At 33.1% G+C, this 15,890-nt stretch overlaps 2 protein-coding genes across 2 annotated transcripts; one reads left to right on the top strand and one right to left on the bottom strand.

The window, feature by feature from the left end:
* Positions 1–6,517: 6,517 nt before the first annotated feature.
* LOC108198575 (uncharacterized) lies at positions 6,518–12,093 on the top strand. The gene is made up of 11 exons (XM_064089772.1): positions 6,518–6,579; positions 8,353–8,533; positions 8,605–9,420; positions 9,498–9,836; positions 9,947–10,012; positions 10,099–10,230; positions 10,317–10,637; positions 10,717–10,976; positions 11,059–11,125; positions 11,286–11,785; positions 11,862–12,093. Exons 1-11 carry the CDS (start codon positions 6,518–6,520, stop codon positions 12,091–12,093), a joined length of 2,976 nt encoding a protein of 991 aa, XP_063945842.1.
* A 750-nt stretch (positions 12,094–12,843) lies between these two features.
* Positions 12,844–15,196, bottom strand: LOC135151361 (uncharacterized). Its single transcript, XM_064089771.1, has 2 exons — positions 13,370–15,196; positions 12,844–13,290 (listed from the first exon to the last, which is right to left on the bottom strand). The coding sequence occupies exons 1-2, from the start codon at positions 15,194–15,196 to the stop codon at positions 12,844–12,846; spliced, it is 2,274 nt and encodes a 757-aa protein (XP_063945841.1).
* Positions 15,197–15,890: the final 694 nt, after the last annotated feature.

The raw sequence follows: 15,890 nt of genomic DNA, 5'->3' as shown, positions 1-15,890 counted from the left end.
ACAACCAAACATCCACATATTCCTAGCCTGAGAAGAAATAAAATTAAACCAAAACCAAAAGTATGATTTTTGAAATTAGTTTAATTATAAGACTATTATTAAAAATAAAAACTAAAATGATACAATACGAAAATAATGATAAAATTCAATCAAAATGTATCCTTTATTTGGGCCCTTCAAGTATTACGTCAATAGCCAGGTGGAGAATTCAAATAATTCGTGATAATTAATATGAGAGGCTTATAAAACAAAATTATATCAAACGTCAAACCTAAATACTCCCCTGTCCTTCACGAGAATTTTATATATTATATTTCTTAACATTCTTTTTTAATAAAAATTTAAACGTCAAATTTTTATCTAGGAAAAAAAGTAAAAAATATATATATATTATGAAACTATTTAATTGAGCAATTTAAGTTTATATATAAGATATCAAAATTATTACCATGCATAGAACGAATCAAAAACTCTCAACTCGCCCGCAAGGGTTGGTTCAGCTGGTTAAAGAGAGGACGTGTATCCTCTTGGTCACAGGTTCGACTTCGAATGGAGCAGAATTTGTGATTATGCCTCCTGGATCGTAGCCTGTCGCGCTTAGGTGCGGTTTACCTTGGTTCACGTAGTTTGCAGGCTATTGCGTGAGCTCGTGGGTTTATCCAGTGCGCACCCGAAGGGTAGCGGCTGCGGGTTTCTACGTTTTAAAAAAAAAAAAAAAAAAAACCTCTCAACTCAAATTAAAAAAATGGAAATCATTTCTATAACATCTCTAACATTTTAGATTATTTAATAAACACTAGTCGGTTGATTATATTAATAAGAATAATAATAACAGCCGTGTAATCAAATTTATTTAGACAGCCAAGAAATCGGATGACATTTGAGGTGTAATGACTCACCAAACAGCTTTTAATTAAACCACTGATCGTTGCAGCTGCCAAAATGTTAAACGGCATTTCATTTTATTATGTTAAAGAACAAATGCTGACTATTCATATTCAACCACGAAGCTAACACTTTCCTACAAAATTTAAGATACATCTCCTAATTTGCCGGTCCAAATTAAATTTTGATGAATAATTTGCAAGTGAACTGTATGATTATTCATATTATTAATACTTGAATAATACGATACGATGGAAGCTTGATTACCACTCATCTCCATGGCACGTGGAGACAATAATAAGTTGGCACATACCAAAATATAAGTCATGCAGGTGGACGTAGATGTCGTGCTAAAACATCTCTAGTTGGATTGGTTAACGGATATGGCATTAATGATTGCTCACCTATCACAATATTTATGGCGAGCTAGTGAACTTGTCAAAAATAGTAATCAAAATTCCAAAATATTAGATATCTTAAAATGTGTTTTTAATTTTAATTTTAAAACTAGTTAATAATATATAATTAGTTTTACTTAAACTAAGTAATAATAAGACTTAGTGTATGTAAATAAACCAACACATTTTAATTTTAAAACTAGTTAATGATATATGATTAGTTCTAATTAAACTAAGTAATAATAAAGACTTCGTGTACGTAAATAAACCATTCAAATCACATGTCTGTCACGTTATTTGAAAAGACATTTGATAATGTAACTTAAAATATGTAAATTGTTCTTAAGATTATAATATATGTAAATTATGATTCCAACAAGTGATTATTATAAAAGTTATCTTGTTATTCTTTAGTTTTTATTCATGAATTATTAAAACGGAATGTTTATATTTATGAGAGGCTTATTTGTCCATCCAACTTTTTTTTCCCGATAAAAATTATTTATAATTACCAACTGTGAAAGATCATCTCTCTTATAATTATAGTTTTTATATGTTACCTCATTTATTATGATACTATTTATTTGATAATTGTAAAAATTATTTATAATTATTAATTGTGATGACAATCTCTCTTATAATTACATTTTTTATATGTTACTTCGTTTATTATGATATTTATGTAATTTGTACAAAAGTAATTAATAACATTTTAAATCGTTAACAAAAAAGAAGTTATCCTTATACTATCAAAAATAATAATAATATATTAATGGAGAAATAAATTAATAATATCATGACGTGTCAATATTTTATTTTATTTTTTTGGATGAAAAATAACCATACAACATTCTTTCAACAGAAATTTTACGAAAGATCAATAATTAATTATGTGATTTTGTTCTAAAAAATATTATGTTAATTTTAATGTGGGTGATTAATAAATTAGCTAAAATTAATGAAAAAACTTGTAATTCAGCTAAATTTTATAATAGTTTATCAAGTTAACAAAATTATTTATTAGAAAGAGAGTATTGTATATAATTTATTGAAGCGATCTTATCAAATTGTTTATTTGCCTCTATGGTTGAGGTGTGTTATCTTAATCCAAGAGGTACAGGTTCAAGTCCTTGTGGCTGTTTTTTATAGCAATTTTTTTGCCACTCTCCTTTCTTTCCCCACAGTTATATTTTGCCCCATTAGTTCTAAAGTCTGGCTCCGTCCCTATTCGAATCTATGTTGGATCATCATCACAGCTACAAAGAATGATACATAGAGATCGTAAAGCTAGTCATAAATGTTTAAAGAGGGATTGTTTTGTAAAAATCTTCTATATCCCCGCGAGACATTTCGACAATAGGTATAGATGGGAAGATTTGTGTTCGAATAGGTTCAACCCAAGTTCCACATAGAAAGATAAAGATGGTTTATCTTAAATATTAGCAGCCAAAGAACTCCATTAGTATGAGGCTTTTTGAGAGGAGTCCGAAACCAAATCCGTGCGGTCTTGGCCACGGCCCAGAGCGGACAATATCATACTAATGCGGAGTTAATGGGTGTTACGCGGCCAACAAATGGTATCAGAGCCAGGTTAATAAGTTGATCCTGGGGTTGCGGGCTGCAGTTGTGTAATGTAGGGGGAGGCTCTCTAGAATTACGATTGGAGGTCTTAGACGGCTTGTGTCGAAAAGGTGGTCGGATGGCGTGTCCCGCAAGATAAGGAACCGATAAGTCGCGGCGGTATAAGAGTCACAAGATTGGTGGTTCTTGGATTGAGGGGAGATTGTTGAGTGGGTTCAACCCAAGTCCCACATCGGAAAGATAAAAAATGTTTATCTTGAATATAAGCAGCCAAAGAAGTATGAGGCCTTTTGGGAGGAGGCCGAAACCAAATCCGTGCGGGCTTGGTCATGGCCCAGAACGGACAATATCATACTAATGCGAAGTTAATGGGTGTTGCGTAGCCAACAACATGTTTTTTATGTATTGTTGATGCACTCCAAAACATGTCACATATTTTGAATAAAAAGTTGATGTATTAAGAAGAAAAAGTCTTTCACCTATATAAAATACGGTATAACCATGCGTATATTAGCGAATGGTGTATATACCGACATGTTCGATGATATTGGTTATAATTTAAAAATAATATATTATTTTAAATTGTTAAAATGGAATATATAAATTTAACATGATAATAAATGATATGTAATCTTACTACAAATTTATTACAGATCTGTCCAAATTCGACAAATGTATTCATCTATAGTGGTTTGGCTAAAATTACATATGAGCAATGTATATAGTTTGGGTAAGAAGTTGACTATATTTTTTATTTTTACATGTCAATTCAATTTTCACCTAAGATTTTTTTATGGTTAAAGGTACTCTAACCATATTTGGACTTCGCACCGGAAATGGTTTTAGCGTACACAAAGATGATAACGGCGGCGATACTGCCGGCCGCCAGGTGCTCAAAATCTTCGAAACAATCGGTCCAATATATACATAACCAATTAACCATGCTATGAACTTATCACACTGTTGAGAGATATTATACTATCCGTTCCTCCCCTTTTTAAAATATTTTTTATTATTTAAACAGGTATTTTGGACGTATATAAAATATAATTGCCTAATTTATTTTCAAAAAAAATTTCCCTTTTACAAATATTTCTATATTAAAATTGTGTTCAGAGAAAAAATAATGTATTAATTATATTTATAAAATAAGAGTTATATGCAATTGGCACCCCTTATGTTTGGACATAATGCACATTGCACCTAACAATTTTGGAAAATACACTTTGCGGCCCCAGACTTTTAACCCGTAGACACTTTGCACCCTTTCCGTTAATTTCTGCCGTTACCGTTAACTTTTGCAGGGGCATTTTGGGAAATTTAATTAAATTTAATTAAAATCAGACCTTTATTTAAATTTTCTGACCATCTAAACGATATTTTTCGGAAAAACTTAAAGAACAAAAGTTGTAGAGAATAAAAAAATCTTCCTAAAACTATAAGGTTCAAAATTTTCGTAATTCTTTTTATAACTATTCTAAAAAAAATTCAAAAATTAGAAATCTTGTAAAAATGAACAATCGTTTTTAAATTATTATTTAAATTTTGAACCTTATTGTTCTAAAAAGATCTTTTTATTCTCTACAACTTTCTTTCTTTAAGTTTTTCCGAAAAATATCGATTAGATGGTCAGAAAATTTAAATAAAGGTCTGATTTTAATTAAATTTAATTAAATTTCCCAAAATGCCCCTGCAAAAGTTAACAGTAACGGCAGAAATTAACGGAAAGGGTGCAAAGTGTCTACGGGTTAAAAGTCTGGGGCTGCAAAGTGTATTTTCCAAACCTATTAGGTGGAATGTGCATTATGTCCAAACATAAGAGGTGCCAATTGCATATAGCTCATAAAATAATTATCAAAATACACGTCAATGCGGGTACGAGGTAAACATGCGGGGCAGAGACTACTATATATATGATGAAGTTTCAGTGGGCTAGACTTCAAAAGTCAGCAGCCCATCCCCCCTTAATTCTATATTGTGAGTTTTCATATTCTTAAATCTAAGCCCAACAGTTCAAGACAATGGAAACTATTCGAAATAATAATTCCTTCTTACTGTGCATTTTTTTTTTTTTTATGATCTACATAATCGTAGATGAATTGTATCGAAATACAATAAACCGCAACCGGGATTTCTTTCTTTCAAGAAAGTTTATCATCTAACCGAAAGCCATGCAAGCATAACTCCGGACGTTTAGACAATAAAGCTTAAATGAATGAGAAAAGAATACTCATACAGCTCGCTTCCACAGTATCCTGAGAAAAAACAATCAAACAAAATATAAATTAATATACAAGAAAATCTAATAAAAACAAAAACAAAAGAGTTTATATATATAAAAAAATAGAGAGGAATATATATATATATATATATATATATATATATATATATATATATATATATATATATATATATAATAAGTAGAATTATTAATAAATATCTAACCAAAGGAAAATCCTTTGGTTAGACACATTAAAATTTAATAATTTAACTGAAGAATAAAAATTGAGTTTAACACGTAACTAAATATATTAAATGCAATGACCATCAAAATGGTAAAATAAGCCATAAAAATGGCACTAAAAGCCATTAAAGGCATAAAATGTCATCAATAATGACCCCCATAAATGGTACTAAATATTCATAAAGAATATTTATTCAATCACAATTTAAAACGTAACTAATACCATTAAAACTAATAAAGATAAATAATGAACAGCCAATAAGAGAGATCCCGTAATTAAAGTTAGTCCAAATTAAAATTAAATTATTGCCTAAAAATCAAACAATCATGATAAATTATGAATTCATAAAATTTAAAATTTAAACCTTAAGAAGATAAATAAAGACCATCATAAATGTTATTAAATATTCATAAAGAATATTTATCAAGATATATTCCTTTCCAAAATTAACCGAAAAAATTGAATACATGCATTTTAAAAAATTTGCACATAAATATACAAACAAATATAATATATAAAAGCAACGCCATAATTCAAAATAAATTGATATCGAAACACTCAACAATATTACATGCACCTAAAAACATGTTAAAAAAACTAAAATATTTCAAGATTTTCAAAACATATTAAAATATTACTCCATCTGTTATTCCACTTTTTAATTAGCACAGAAGAAGTACAGAAAGCTTGACATGTACTTAAAATTATTACAATATTTATTTATGATATTTTCAGTGATAAAGTTTTTTATACATGTAAAGGATATTATTATTTTATTTATGAAATTGAAACCAATAAAAATTGTTTGACATGCTCATACTCACACACCAGAAAAATTGTTATAACAAAATATATTAGGATTGTGTTTAGGAACCCATATTTTATTTGAAATGTTGGATTTCAACTGACAAGATTTAAGTGTCATTTGAAATACTCATATTTAAACTAGATTTTGAATGTTATGGATCTCAAATGAAATCCAAATTCAAATTTTTTTTCATCCTCCAAATATATCATTTTGATCAAATTCAAATTTTAAATGAAATTCAGAATTCCAAACAGTCTATTAAATTATAAAAAAAAAAGAAAGAAAGAAAGACAGGGGGGTCTTTAGGGTTAAAAATGGGGTGGGGAAAATAGGGAACCCGCCCCAACCCGTCCCGAATGGGGCTGATCCGCCCCGCTAATATGGGGAATGGGGCAGTGACGGGGAATGATTTTCTGCCCCGCCAAAATATGGGGCAAGTATGGTATTTGTTAAATCCCCGCGGGGATTCCCCTCCCCGCATCGCATATATTTAATACAAATAAATAAGGGGAATTGTCTTGTATATTGTTTTTTAAATCTTATTTCTATTTTTATTACCCCAATTAAAAGAATTTTCACTTTTACTACCTCTTTTAAAACCATCAGCTTTTAATATCATTTATACTATACAGTTGGGGAAGTATTTTAAAAATACGTTCAGTAATGTATTGGGCTTAGCACACTCACGTCTCCATCAGCTCTCTCTTCGACCACCTCTCTCTTGTTCGAGCACCTCTCTCTTCGAGCACCTCTCTCTTCTTCACAACGTCTCTCTTCTTCGCAACATCTCTCATCTTCATCAGCTTCTTCATCGGCGAAGCTTCTTCACTCTGTTCACTTGCTTAATCAGGTGAAGTTTTGTAATCTCAGTCCCGAGCTGTTGTGTTCGCCTTGTTCGATTTGTTCAATTTTTATTTTGTAAAACCCTAAATACATTTGATTTGGATAATTGTTGCTCTTCGTATGATAATTTGTGTGCTTCGATTTAAATGAATTTGAATATGTATATGTGTGTTATTTTGTATATTTTAGTTAGTGACTGTTATAAACTCCTAAGCTCTTGATTTATCATGTAGTGTTGACTGTTATTCTTTGTAGATTTTTCATGTACTGTTTGATTTAAGAAGTAGATAGTTGCAGATGAAGTTGCATGCATTTTAGGCTTGATTTCTACTGTTGAGGCTGATAATTTAGGCTTCATTTGATTTTGGATAGGTGGCCCCGCAGGGGCACTTATTGCATACCTGGATGATTGTTAAAATTGATTTTGTTGATTAGGAGGTTGCCTTTTAGGAGTTGAGCTGATTAAGTTGACTTAATCAAAATGTTAGGAGTTAAGTTGCTTAAGTTCTACTGTTGAGGCTGATAATTTAGGCTTCATTTGCTTTTGGATAGGTGGCCCCGCAGGGGCACTTATTGCATACCTGGATGATTGTTAAAATTGATTTTGTTGATTAGGAGGTTGCATTTTAGGAGTTGAGTTGATTAAGTTGCCTTAATCAAAATGTTAGGAGTTAAGTTGCTTAAGTTCTAATGGTTAGGATGATAATTTAGGTTTTATTTGCTTTTGGATAGGTGGCCCCGCAGGGGCAGTTTGCATATTAGGATGATTGTTAAGATTGAGTAATTTGATTAGATGGTTGCATTTTAAGACTTGAATTGCATTGACTGTGGCTGATGTTGAATCAACATTACAATGCTAATATGCAGGGCATTTTTAAGTAATGGATGAAAGAACTCTTGAAGATTTGACTCTGTCTCAGTGCATGAGTGGGGTTTTTATTTGGGATGTTCCAAACCCTCTTTATTTCAGAGTAGTAAGGCATCTACAAAGGCCATTTAACATGAATCTGGATATTATAGAAATCCAGATTCGTTTTAACAATAATTTGCGAAGAGCTCTAAGAATCCATAAATGTTGGATCAATTTCACCTTCTGGACAACTTTGACACCTTCGGTTGAGGGATTTAGATCTAGATTTAGGTTTCACGTAATGGATCATTTAGATCAATTAGGAGTTATTTCAATTAACAATGTAATTAGGGCTACTCAATATTTTTATGATAGATATGAAAGACATATTGTACAAGTTGTTCAAAAAGAATCAATACAATTTTGGCTCTTTTAAGTTACATTTCCGACTCATTGTGTGTACTAAGTTGCATGTAATGTTGCAAATTATAGTACTGTGTTGCTTGTGTTGTGGCATTGTAGGTTTATAATGGTGCATACTAGGTTCTCTTCGGTGTCCAGATCTCCTTCGGAGTGTGCTTCTGCTTCAAAGGAGAAATCTAAGATGAGCCCGAAGGAAGTTGCAATGAAAAAGTCGAAGTTAAAGGGGAAAGGGAAGAAGACAAACTTTACAATTCAAGATAATGCGATTGCACCTCCTAAGGTACTGCATTTTTCTCGCAAACTAGTAACGATGTTGATTATATATCTGTATTCATTGTTTTGTATTTTCAGGGGATGCAATATGTTATTGCTGTTAAAGAGCACGAGACAGCAAAACTTCACACGAATAACAAGTATGAGCAAATTAGTGATTTAGTAGAAACATTATCTGTAAAGCAGCTTGCTGAGTTTCGTGCTTCTTGTTTTGGCAATTTCACCCATTTAAAACCTTTCAAAATCCAATACCAACTGATTCACAACCTTTTGCTTAGACAGTTGAAACAACCAAACCCTCTTGAAATCTGGTTTGGTATTGCCGGGACAAAATTGCGTTTCAGCATACATGAATTTGCACTTATTACTGGTCTTCGTTGCGTTGGTGCTTTAGATAAGAAACGGTTTGTGAGGCCTGAGAATGAGTTTGTGAAGTTATATTATCAAGGTGGTAATAGTATAACCAAGAGTCGCATCAAACAGTCCTTTATTCAAAAAGAATGGAAAACTGATGAGGATGCAATTAAGTTTGCGAAATTGTATCTACTTCACCATTTTCTTCTTAGCTCCAGTAGTGATTCTGTAATTTCTAGGGGTGATCTTGATATGCTGGACAGTGGAGATTTTGATCAATTTCCATGGGGTAGGGAAGTTTATAAGGCAACCTTGGAGTCACTCAAATGTAATGCAAGAACTGGTTGCAAAGACAACTATTACCGTTTGAATGGTTTTCCATACGCTCTTCAACTTTGGTTTTACGAGTGCTGCCCATATTTGAATGGAAAGTACTCTATTGCAAATAGTGGATGTATTCCACGTATGCTTTGTTGGTCAAGTGATGGTAATGTGAAGTTTGAGGATGTCTATACCACACTGTCATTGAGCGCAAAGGAGGTATAACTACTAAATTTACCTTCCTCTCGTTATAATTATATAGATAATGTTTTATTCATTTTTTTTTACTTGTGCAGCTGGGATTGAGAAACTTAACGCCTACTGCAAGTGAGATCAAGGAATTGAAGTTGGAGGAATTGTTTCCAACTTCCAATCAAAGGAGTGTTCAAGGGAATGACAATAGCGATGATGACTTTGTCAACCCTCCAACCCCACTTTTGAGGCTGTCTTCTTCACATGCAAATGTACCTGAAAGTAACATATCTCTCGCTGAAATGCAGAGGAAAATTTGCATGTTTGAAACTCGTCAGAATAATCTCACTGCTGAGGTTGATTTTTTGAAGACAACTATGACTGAGATGCGTTCATATTTTGAATCTGTCTTCTCAAACCTGCAAGAAACTATCATGAAGGAAGTATGTATCTTGTTTTTTTAGTTTCAGTCACCTTTTTTTAATAATATAGTTTTTGTTTCAAAAACTCTACTAATGATGATATTTTATGCAAAAATAATTGAATTTCTCAGGTTAGGAGGCAAAATGAAACTGATGATGATTTTTATGATAATTACACTGGAAATGAATTTGATCAGGTTTGCATTATTGATTTCTTTTGATCCTATTGAATTATTGTCATATTATACAAGTGCATGATTATGTTATACATTATGTCATGCAGGATAGAAGAGGATGTGACCCTTGGCTCCAAAATGTGGTTGCAAGAGAGGTTGCTGGAAATGAAGATGCTGCAGCTAAAGTTGCTGATGTTGCAGGACAAGTTGCTGCAGTTGATAGAGAGGTTGCAGCTAAGGTTGAAACATCTTATTTATTTTCTTCCTATTACATTATTGTGATATTATTTAAGTTCACCAATATATTATACATTATGTCATGCAGGATACAAGAGAATGGGATCCTTGGCCCAAAAAAGTGGTTGCAAAAGAGGTTGCTCCTGCAAATGAAGATGCCTCAGTTAAGGTGGCAAATGTTGTAGTGCATGTTGCTGCAGTTGACAAAGAGGTTGCAGCAGCTGATGGCAAAGTTACAGGGGACATTGTAAACACTGCAGAGAAGGATAACAATGTTGCAATAGGAGGTTCAAAAGATGCAGGAGTTGATGGAGCTGATGATGGATTTTTTGGTAGCCTCTCGGAGAAAGAATTGGCTGATTTGGAGTTGGCTGTGCAAAGTGCCAGCAAAATAGGGAATCCCAAATTGGTAAATGTTATTAAATTTCTCCACTGTAAATATTTCTATTTTATGTATAATCATGTATATTCTATTTATTTTGTTACAGGGAACTTCTACCAAACCTATTCAGCCAACTCCTGCTAATCGTAAACGGATGGTTAAGCTCCCTGCATATTTGCAGTCTCCCTTTTTGCAACATTTTGGTTCGACATCGGGAAAGAGTACTGAGCCCTCTGCTATTAAAGAAGTGTTCAAGACTGTCAAAGGACTTTCAGCATTGGATGGTAACATTGGAGAATTGCCAAGCTTTAATGTTTGTGGAGAGTACATAGAATGGTTGGATCATGGCATGATTACAAAGAGAAAGTAAGGCTTTTGTCCTTGTTTGTGCATAGGTGTATTGAGTTTTAGGTTGATTTTAATGTTTATGTCTTTTATATTTTTGTAGTACGACAACATATTATTCAAAAGAAGACGACAAGATCGACCCGGCTCTGAATTTAGGGGTTGATTTGGTATCCCATAAAACTTGGTTTCATATTGTGGAGTACGGTTGCAAATATTTCACGAACTCTGTAAGTTTTAATGATTGTTGGATATGAGGTTGCATTGCTCAAATTGTACTATAATATTCCTGTTTCTAATGATAAAATGTCTTTTTATTCTTTTGTGCAGCATGTTGATGTGTTCTTTTACCATTTAAGGAAGAAGGTGAAGGAAAACTTTGAAGTTCTTTCAACAGATTCCACCTTTCAACTTAGAGTTTCTACCATGTATGATGCATGTGTGAAGAAGAATAAATTTACAGTTAATATCAAGCAAGACATTGCTAAAGTTATGATGGGCGATGGCATTCGTTACAATACTCATTGGGCTTTGGTTGCTGATGTCCTGTTTCCTATATTCATTCGAGAGCAAAAGCATTGGCTTCTTGGAAGAATTAGTTTTGCAAATAGGGAAGTTCATGTGTATAACACCTTAAAATGTGATGGCGTGAAGGAGATTCTTGTTAAATATCTGCGTCCATTTTGCAAGTTACTGCCTTACTATATGAGAATTACTGGCTTCTACGAACGTCATGATATTGATTTCTCATCCAAGGCTTATTTGAACAAGTCAGAAGCTGATCCTCTTGGACTAGTTATGCATCATGACTGCGTTAAGTCATCATCCGTGTAAGTTGCATGACTATTTTAAGTTTCTTAAATTTTTTAGAACTTGTATAATCATATTATGTTATATTTGATGCAGTGATAGTGGTATGTACATGGTTTCTTTTGCTGAGTATCTTGCTGATAAGAAGAAAATTCCGCAAGGAGACTTGGATATTGGCGCTCATAGAAGCAGACTTGGTTATCTCTTTTACTCATATGGCATGGCAAAGCAGATTTATGGCTATGAGAGCGAGGGAGAGAACAAAAAAGCAGATGAGAAAGCAACAAAGTCACCAACAAAGAAGAGAAAGACAAGATCTATGAAATGATTTGCTTTTGTTCATAGTGGTTAGGGATTTAACTTGATTTGATATGATGGAATTAAGCAGTATGTAAATGATATGGTTTCAAAACTTATGATCTGGTTCGTTTATGAATTATTTTGTTCGTATTTGGTTGTTAGTTGCATAATTATATTATATTGCTGAGTTTCATTATATGTTGCATATTAGGGTGGCAAGTTGCATATTGAAATAATAATTTGGTAAAGTTGCATATCTGTTAAATAAGTTTCATATGATGTTGCATATTGGATTATTAAGTTGAATACTAGCAACTTTAACAATTTACAACTATAAGTTGGTACTAAGTTGCAAATAATGTTGCATTGTAGGTTTATACAATCTTACAAGGATTATCATGTCAATGCATGATATTTTTAAACTCATTTGGATTGTTGGCCCCGCAGGGGCTCTTAATGAAGTTGTTAAATATTTGACATCAACCAAAAGAAACCTCAATTGCAACTGCTATAACTAAATCAACACATATTGCAACTACTAGTCCAAATTTAATATTTGTCATGTTTAGTTGCATACAGTGTAGCATTCAGTGTTGCTAATGTTTAACAGACAATATATGTTAGTATGCAACAGAAATCAACTTCAAATGCAACTCAAAGTCACTTGATACCTTAACCTCAAAGTCAAATATATAAAACTAGTAGTTCTATTCCGTGTACTATAAACCAACAATTTTGTCTTTGTTTGAGAAAAATCAATCAATGTAAACTAACTAATTCAAGCAATTCTAAGTGGGGGATTTCGACAAGTTCTCCTATTATGTCCATACTCATTGCAACTCCCGCACTTGACTTGTTCACGCTGTTTTGCATTTATCTCCCAAGAAGCTTTACATCTTCTTTTCTTTGGTCTGCCCACTCTTACTCGTCCTTGTGGAGGATATAGTGCCATTGATTTGAAACTTTCGGGTACTTCCCACGTGTCTTCGTGACCAACAGGGAACACCGTCTCTTCATATGCATGAATCATTGCTTCCTTTGTGAAATATGGTGAACAATAATCATATGGATCATGATTAGCCTTTTGTAAAACAGCAATTGCATGACCACAAGGAAGTTGGTCCAGCTGAAATCTATTGCATGTGCAGGTTCTCAAGCCAATATCAACTATAGCTTTTCTATCACCATTGTGAACTTCAAACAAAACATCCTTTGTCGGATGCACCTGTACAAAATATGAATAGAAAAATCAGTGCCTCTCAATACTCATTATATTTAAAAAAATCTAAAATTCAAAGTCTTACCGTCAAATTAATGGAGTATAGGTAATTATCTTTCAACATAACTTCGAACTTAGTGGTCAGTCTTGTCAAGGTTGCATTTGCTATATTTCTATTGCTCCAACTCCATTTTTGGATCAAAGCACGAAAACTCTCTAGCATAGTACAAATTGGGAGTTCTCGAATTGCTATGATTACAGAATTTAAAGATTCAGCAACGTTGGATGTTAAGTTTGAGTACCTGTTATTTGGTGAATGAACTCTTGCCCATTTGTCATACCCAACTTCTTCCAAAAATGGTCTTATTCTGTTGTCAACCTTATCAAGTTCTCTCATGTGATACTCAAACTTTTTAACAGTGTATGCATTTGCCGCTGAGAAGAAACACTCTTTAATCTTTTTTGAGTTCTTCTTGAACTTGCTTTTAATGTTGCTCAGGAGATGAAAGATGCAAAATCCATGTGGTATCTCCGGATACACTTTGCTGACAGCTTTTATTATGCTCTCATGACGATCGGATATTATAGTCATGTCTCCCCTCAATCCATAAGCATGTCTAAACTTGTCAAAAAACCAGTCCCAAGAACCATCATTTTCTGAATTGACTACAGCGAATGCCAATGGAAAGATCTTACCCCCTGCGTCCTGAGTTGCTGCCACCAATAATGTACCTCCATGAGCTGATTTTAGAAAGGTACCATCAACAATGACAACCGGTATGCAATGAGGCCATCCTTTCATTGAAGCATTCAATGCAACAAAGACGTATAAGAAACACCCATTGTTTCCCACTTGAAAATTAACAATTGATCCAGGATTTTTTTGATGCAGCATATACAAATAAGACACCAGTTGCGCATAAGATTCGGTTGCATTGCCTCTAACAATTTCTTGCGCTTTTTCCTTGGATCTCCAAGCTTTGCTGTAATTCACTTGCACTTTATAATCATGCTTCATGTCTCTTATTATATCCGCAACTGTGTATTTTGTTTTGATATTGGTGTATTTGTTTTTTATGATGTCTGCAATTACAGTTGCAGTGGCTTGCCTTTGATCCTTAAATCTCAACTCCAGATCACAAGTGTGAGTGTCAACCAACTTCCGTACTATGAACTGACTTGTTTCTCCATTTCGTGATGCTCGCATCATCCAGCTACAGTTTTTGTCGATGCAAGCAACCAAATACTCTTTCTGGCAAGACTTTTTAACATAAAACTGAAAATTGTTGCGAATGGCATAATGACTCATAACTACCTTCAATGTTTCTCTGTCTTTGTATATTTGATCCAATTCAATCTGTTCATGTTGCTTGTTGCTAATGACAAACTTCTTCTCAATATGAGTTGCATCTCCATTATTTTCAAACTCATTTGAGATATCCACAAGTTGACCAGATATGAGTTCTGCATAGTCAATATAATTTGCAACCATTTCGCCATCCATTTCAGCAAGTGTACTTGATGTTGCATCTTCAGGTTGCACGGCTTCAATGCACATATAATCACTTGTTCCACTCCTGGTTGACGTAATAGTGTCTTGGGCATTACACTCTCTGATTGTCAAACACAGAGGATATCTTGTAAAATCTAGCTCTTTTTTCTTCAACTCAATATAAAACATAAGTTGACAATCATTAGCAATATCAAATGGAGGATAACTATCTCTAACTTGATACTCAATTTTTGTTGTGGATGATTCTGGAGACAACATCAGCTCATTGAGAATAAGTCCTAGCAAATTATTATAAGTGCAGTTGATTGGAATGAGCAATCCGCAAACCTTAAAGTTGATGTAGTTTCGATTTTCATTCCATTCACCACCATGTTGTACTACGACAGCGATATTATCCATTTATCCTTCACAAAACAATACCAAAAATCAATAGGTAATTGCAACTGCAATCAACCAAATTCAACAACATATAGCAAACAATGTAGTTCATTAAACAATGTAGCAACACTATATGCAAACACAATTGTCCCCGGTCTATGCAACACTCTATAAAGTTGATTAAACATTAGCCTCTATGCAACTTCAATAAGTGCCCCTGCGGGGCCACCTAACCAAAACCAACTAAATCAACCTTAGCAAACAACTGAATTAACATGCTAGTTGGGATGCAAGATAACTTAATCAGAAAAATCACTACTGAATCAACATGAATTGGAACTCAAAAGTACAAAGCTCAACAGCAACCACTAATCCAAATTCATAATCTCATAAATCATAATTAACCTCAATTGCAACTGAAAATCATAATCTCATAATCTCATAAATCAACTGATTTGCAACTTGCAACTAAATACAACAATTAGATGCTATTAGATACAAACTTACGAAATCAACAACAAAATTTACAAAACTATTGTAATCTCAAAGCTGAAAATCATACTTAAATCTGGAATCGTAAGCAACACAAAACGCAACTATTAGATGCTAGTTCAAGCGAATCAACTCAAATATACAAAACCGAATTAGCTGAATGCTACTGGAATTGAAACTTTACAACTGAGATTATACCTTGTTCAAACGATTAGATGCTAGT

This window comes from Daucus carota, chromosome 3, assembly GCF_001625215.2.
Source record: "Daucus carota subsp. sativus chromosome 3, DH1 v3.0, whole genome shotgun sequence".
NCBI classification, from domain to species: Eukaryota; Viridiplantae; Streptophyta; class Magnoliopsida; order Apiales; family Apiaceae; genus Daucus; species Daucus carota.
Note: the sequence above shows the minus strand (reverse complement) of the source record. Positions and strands in the feature narration are given on the sequence as shown.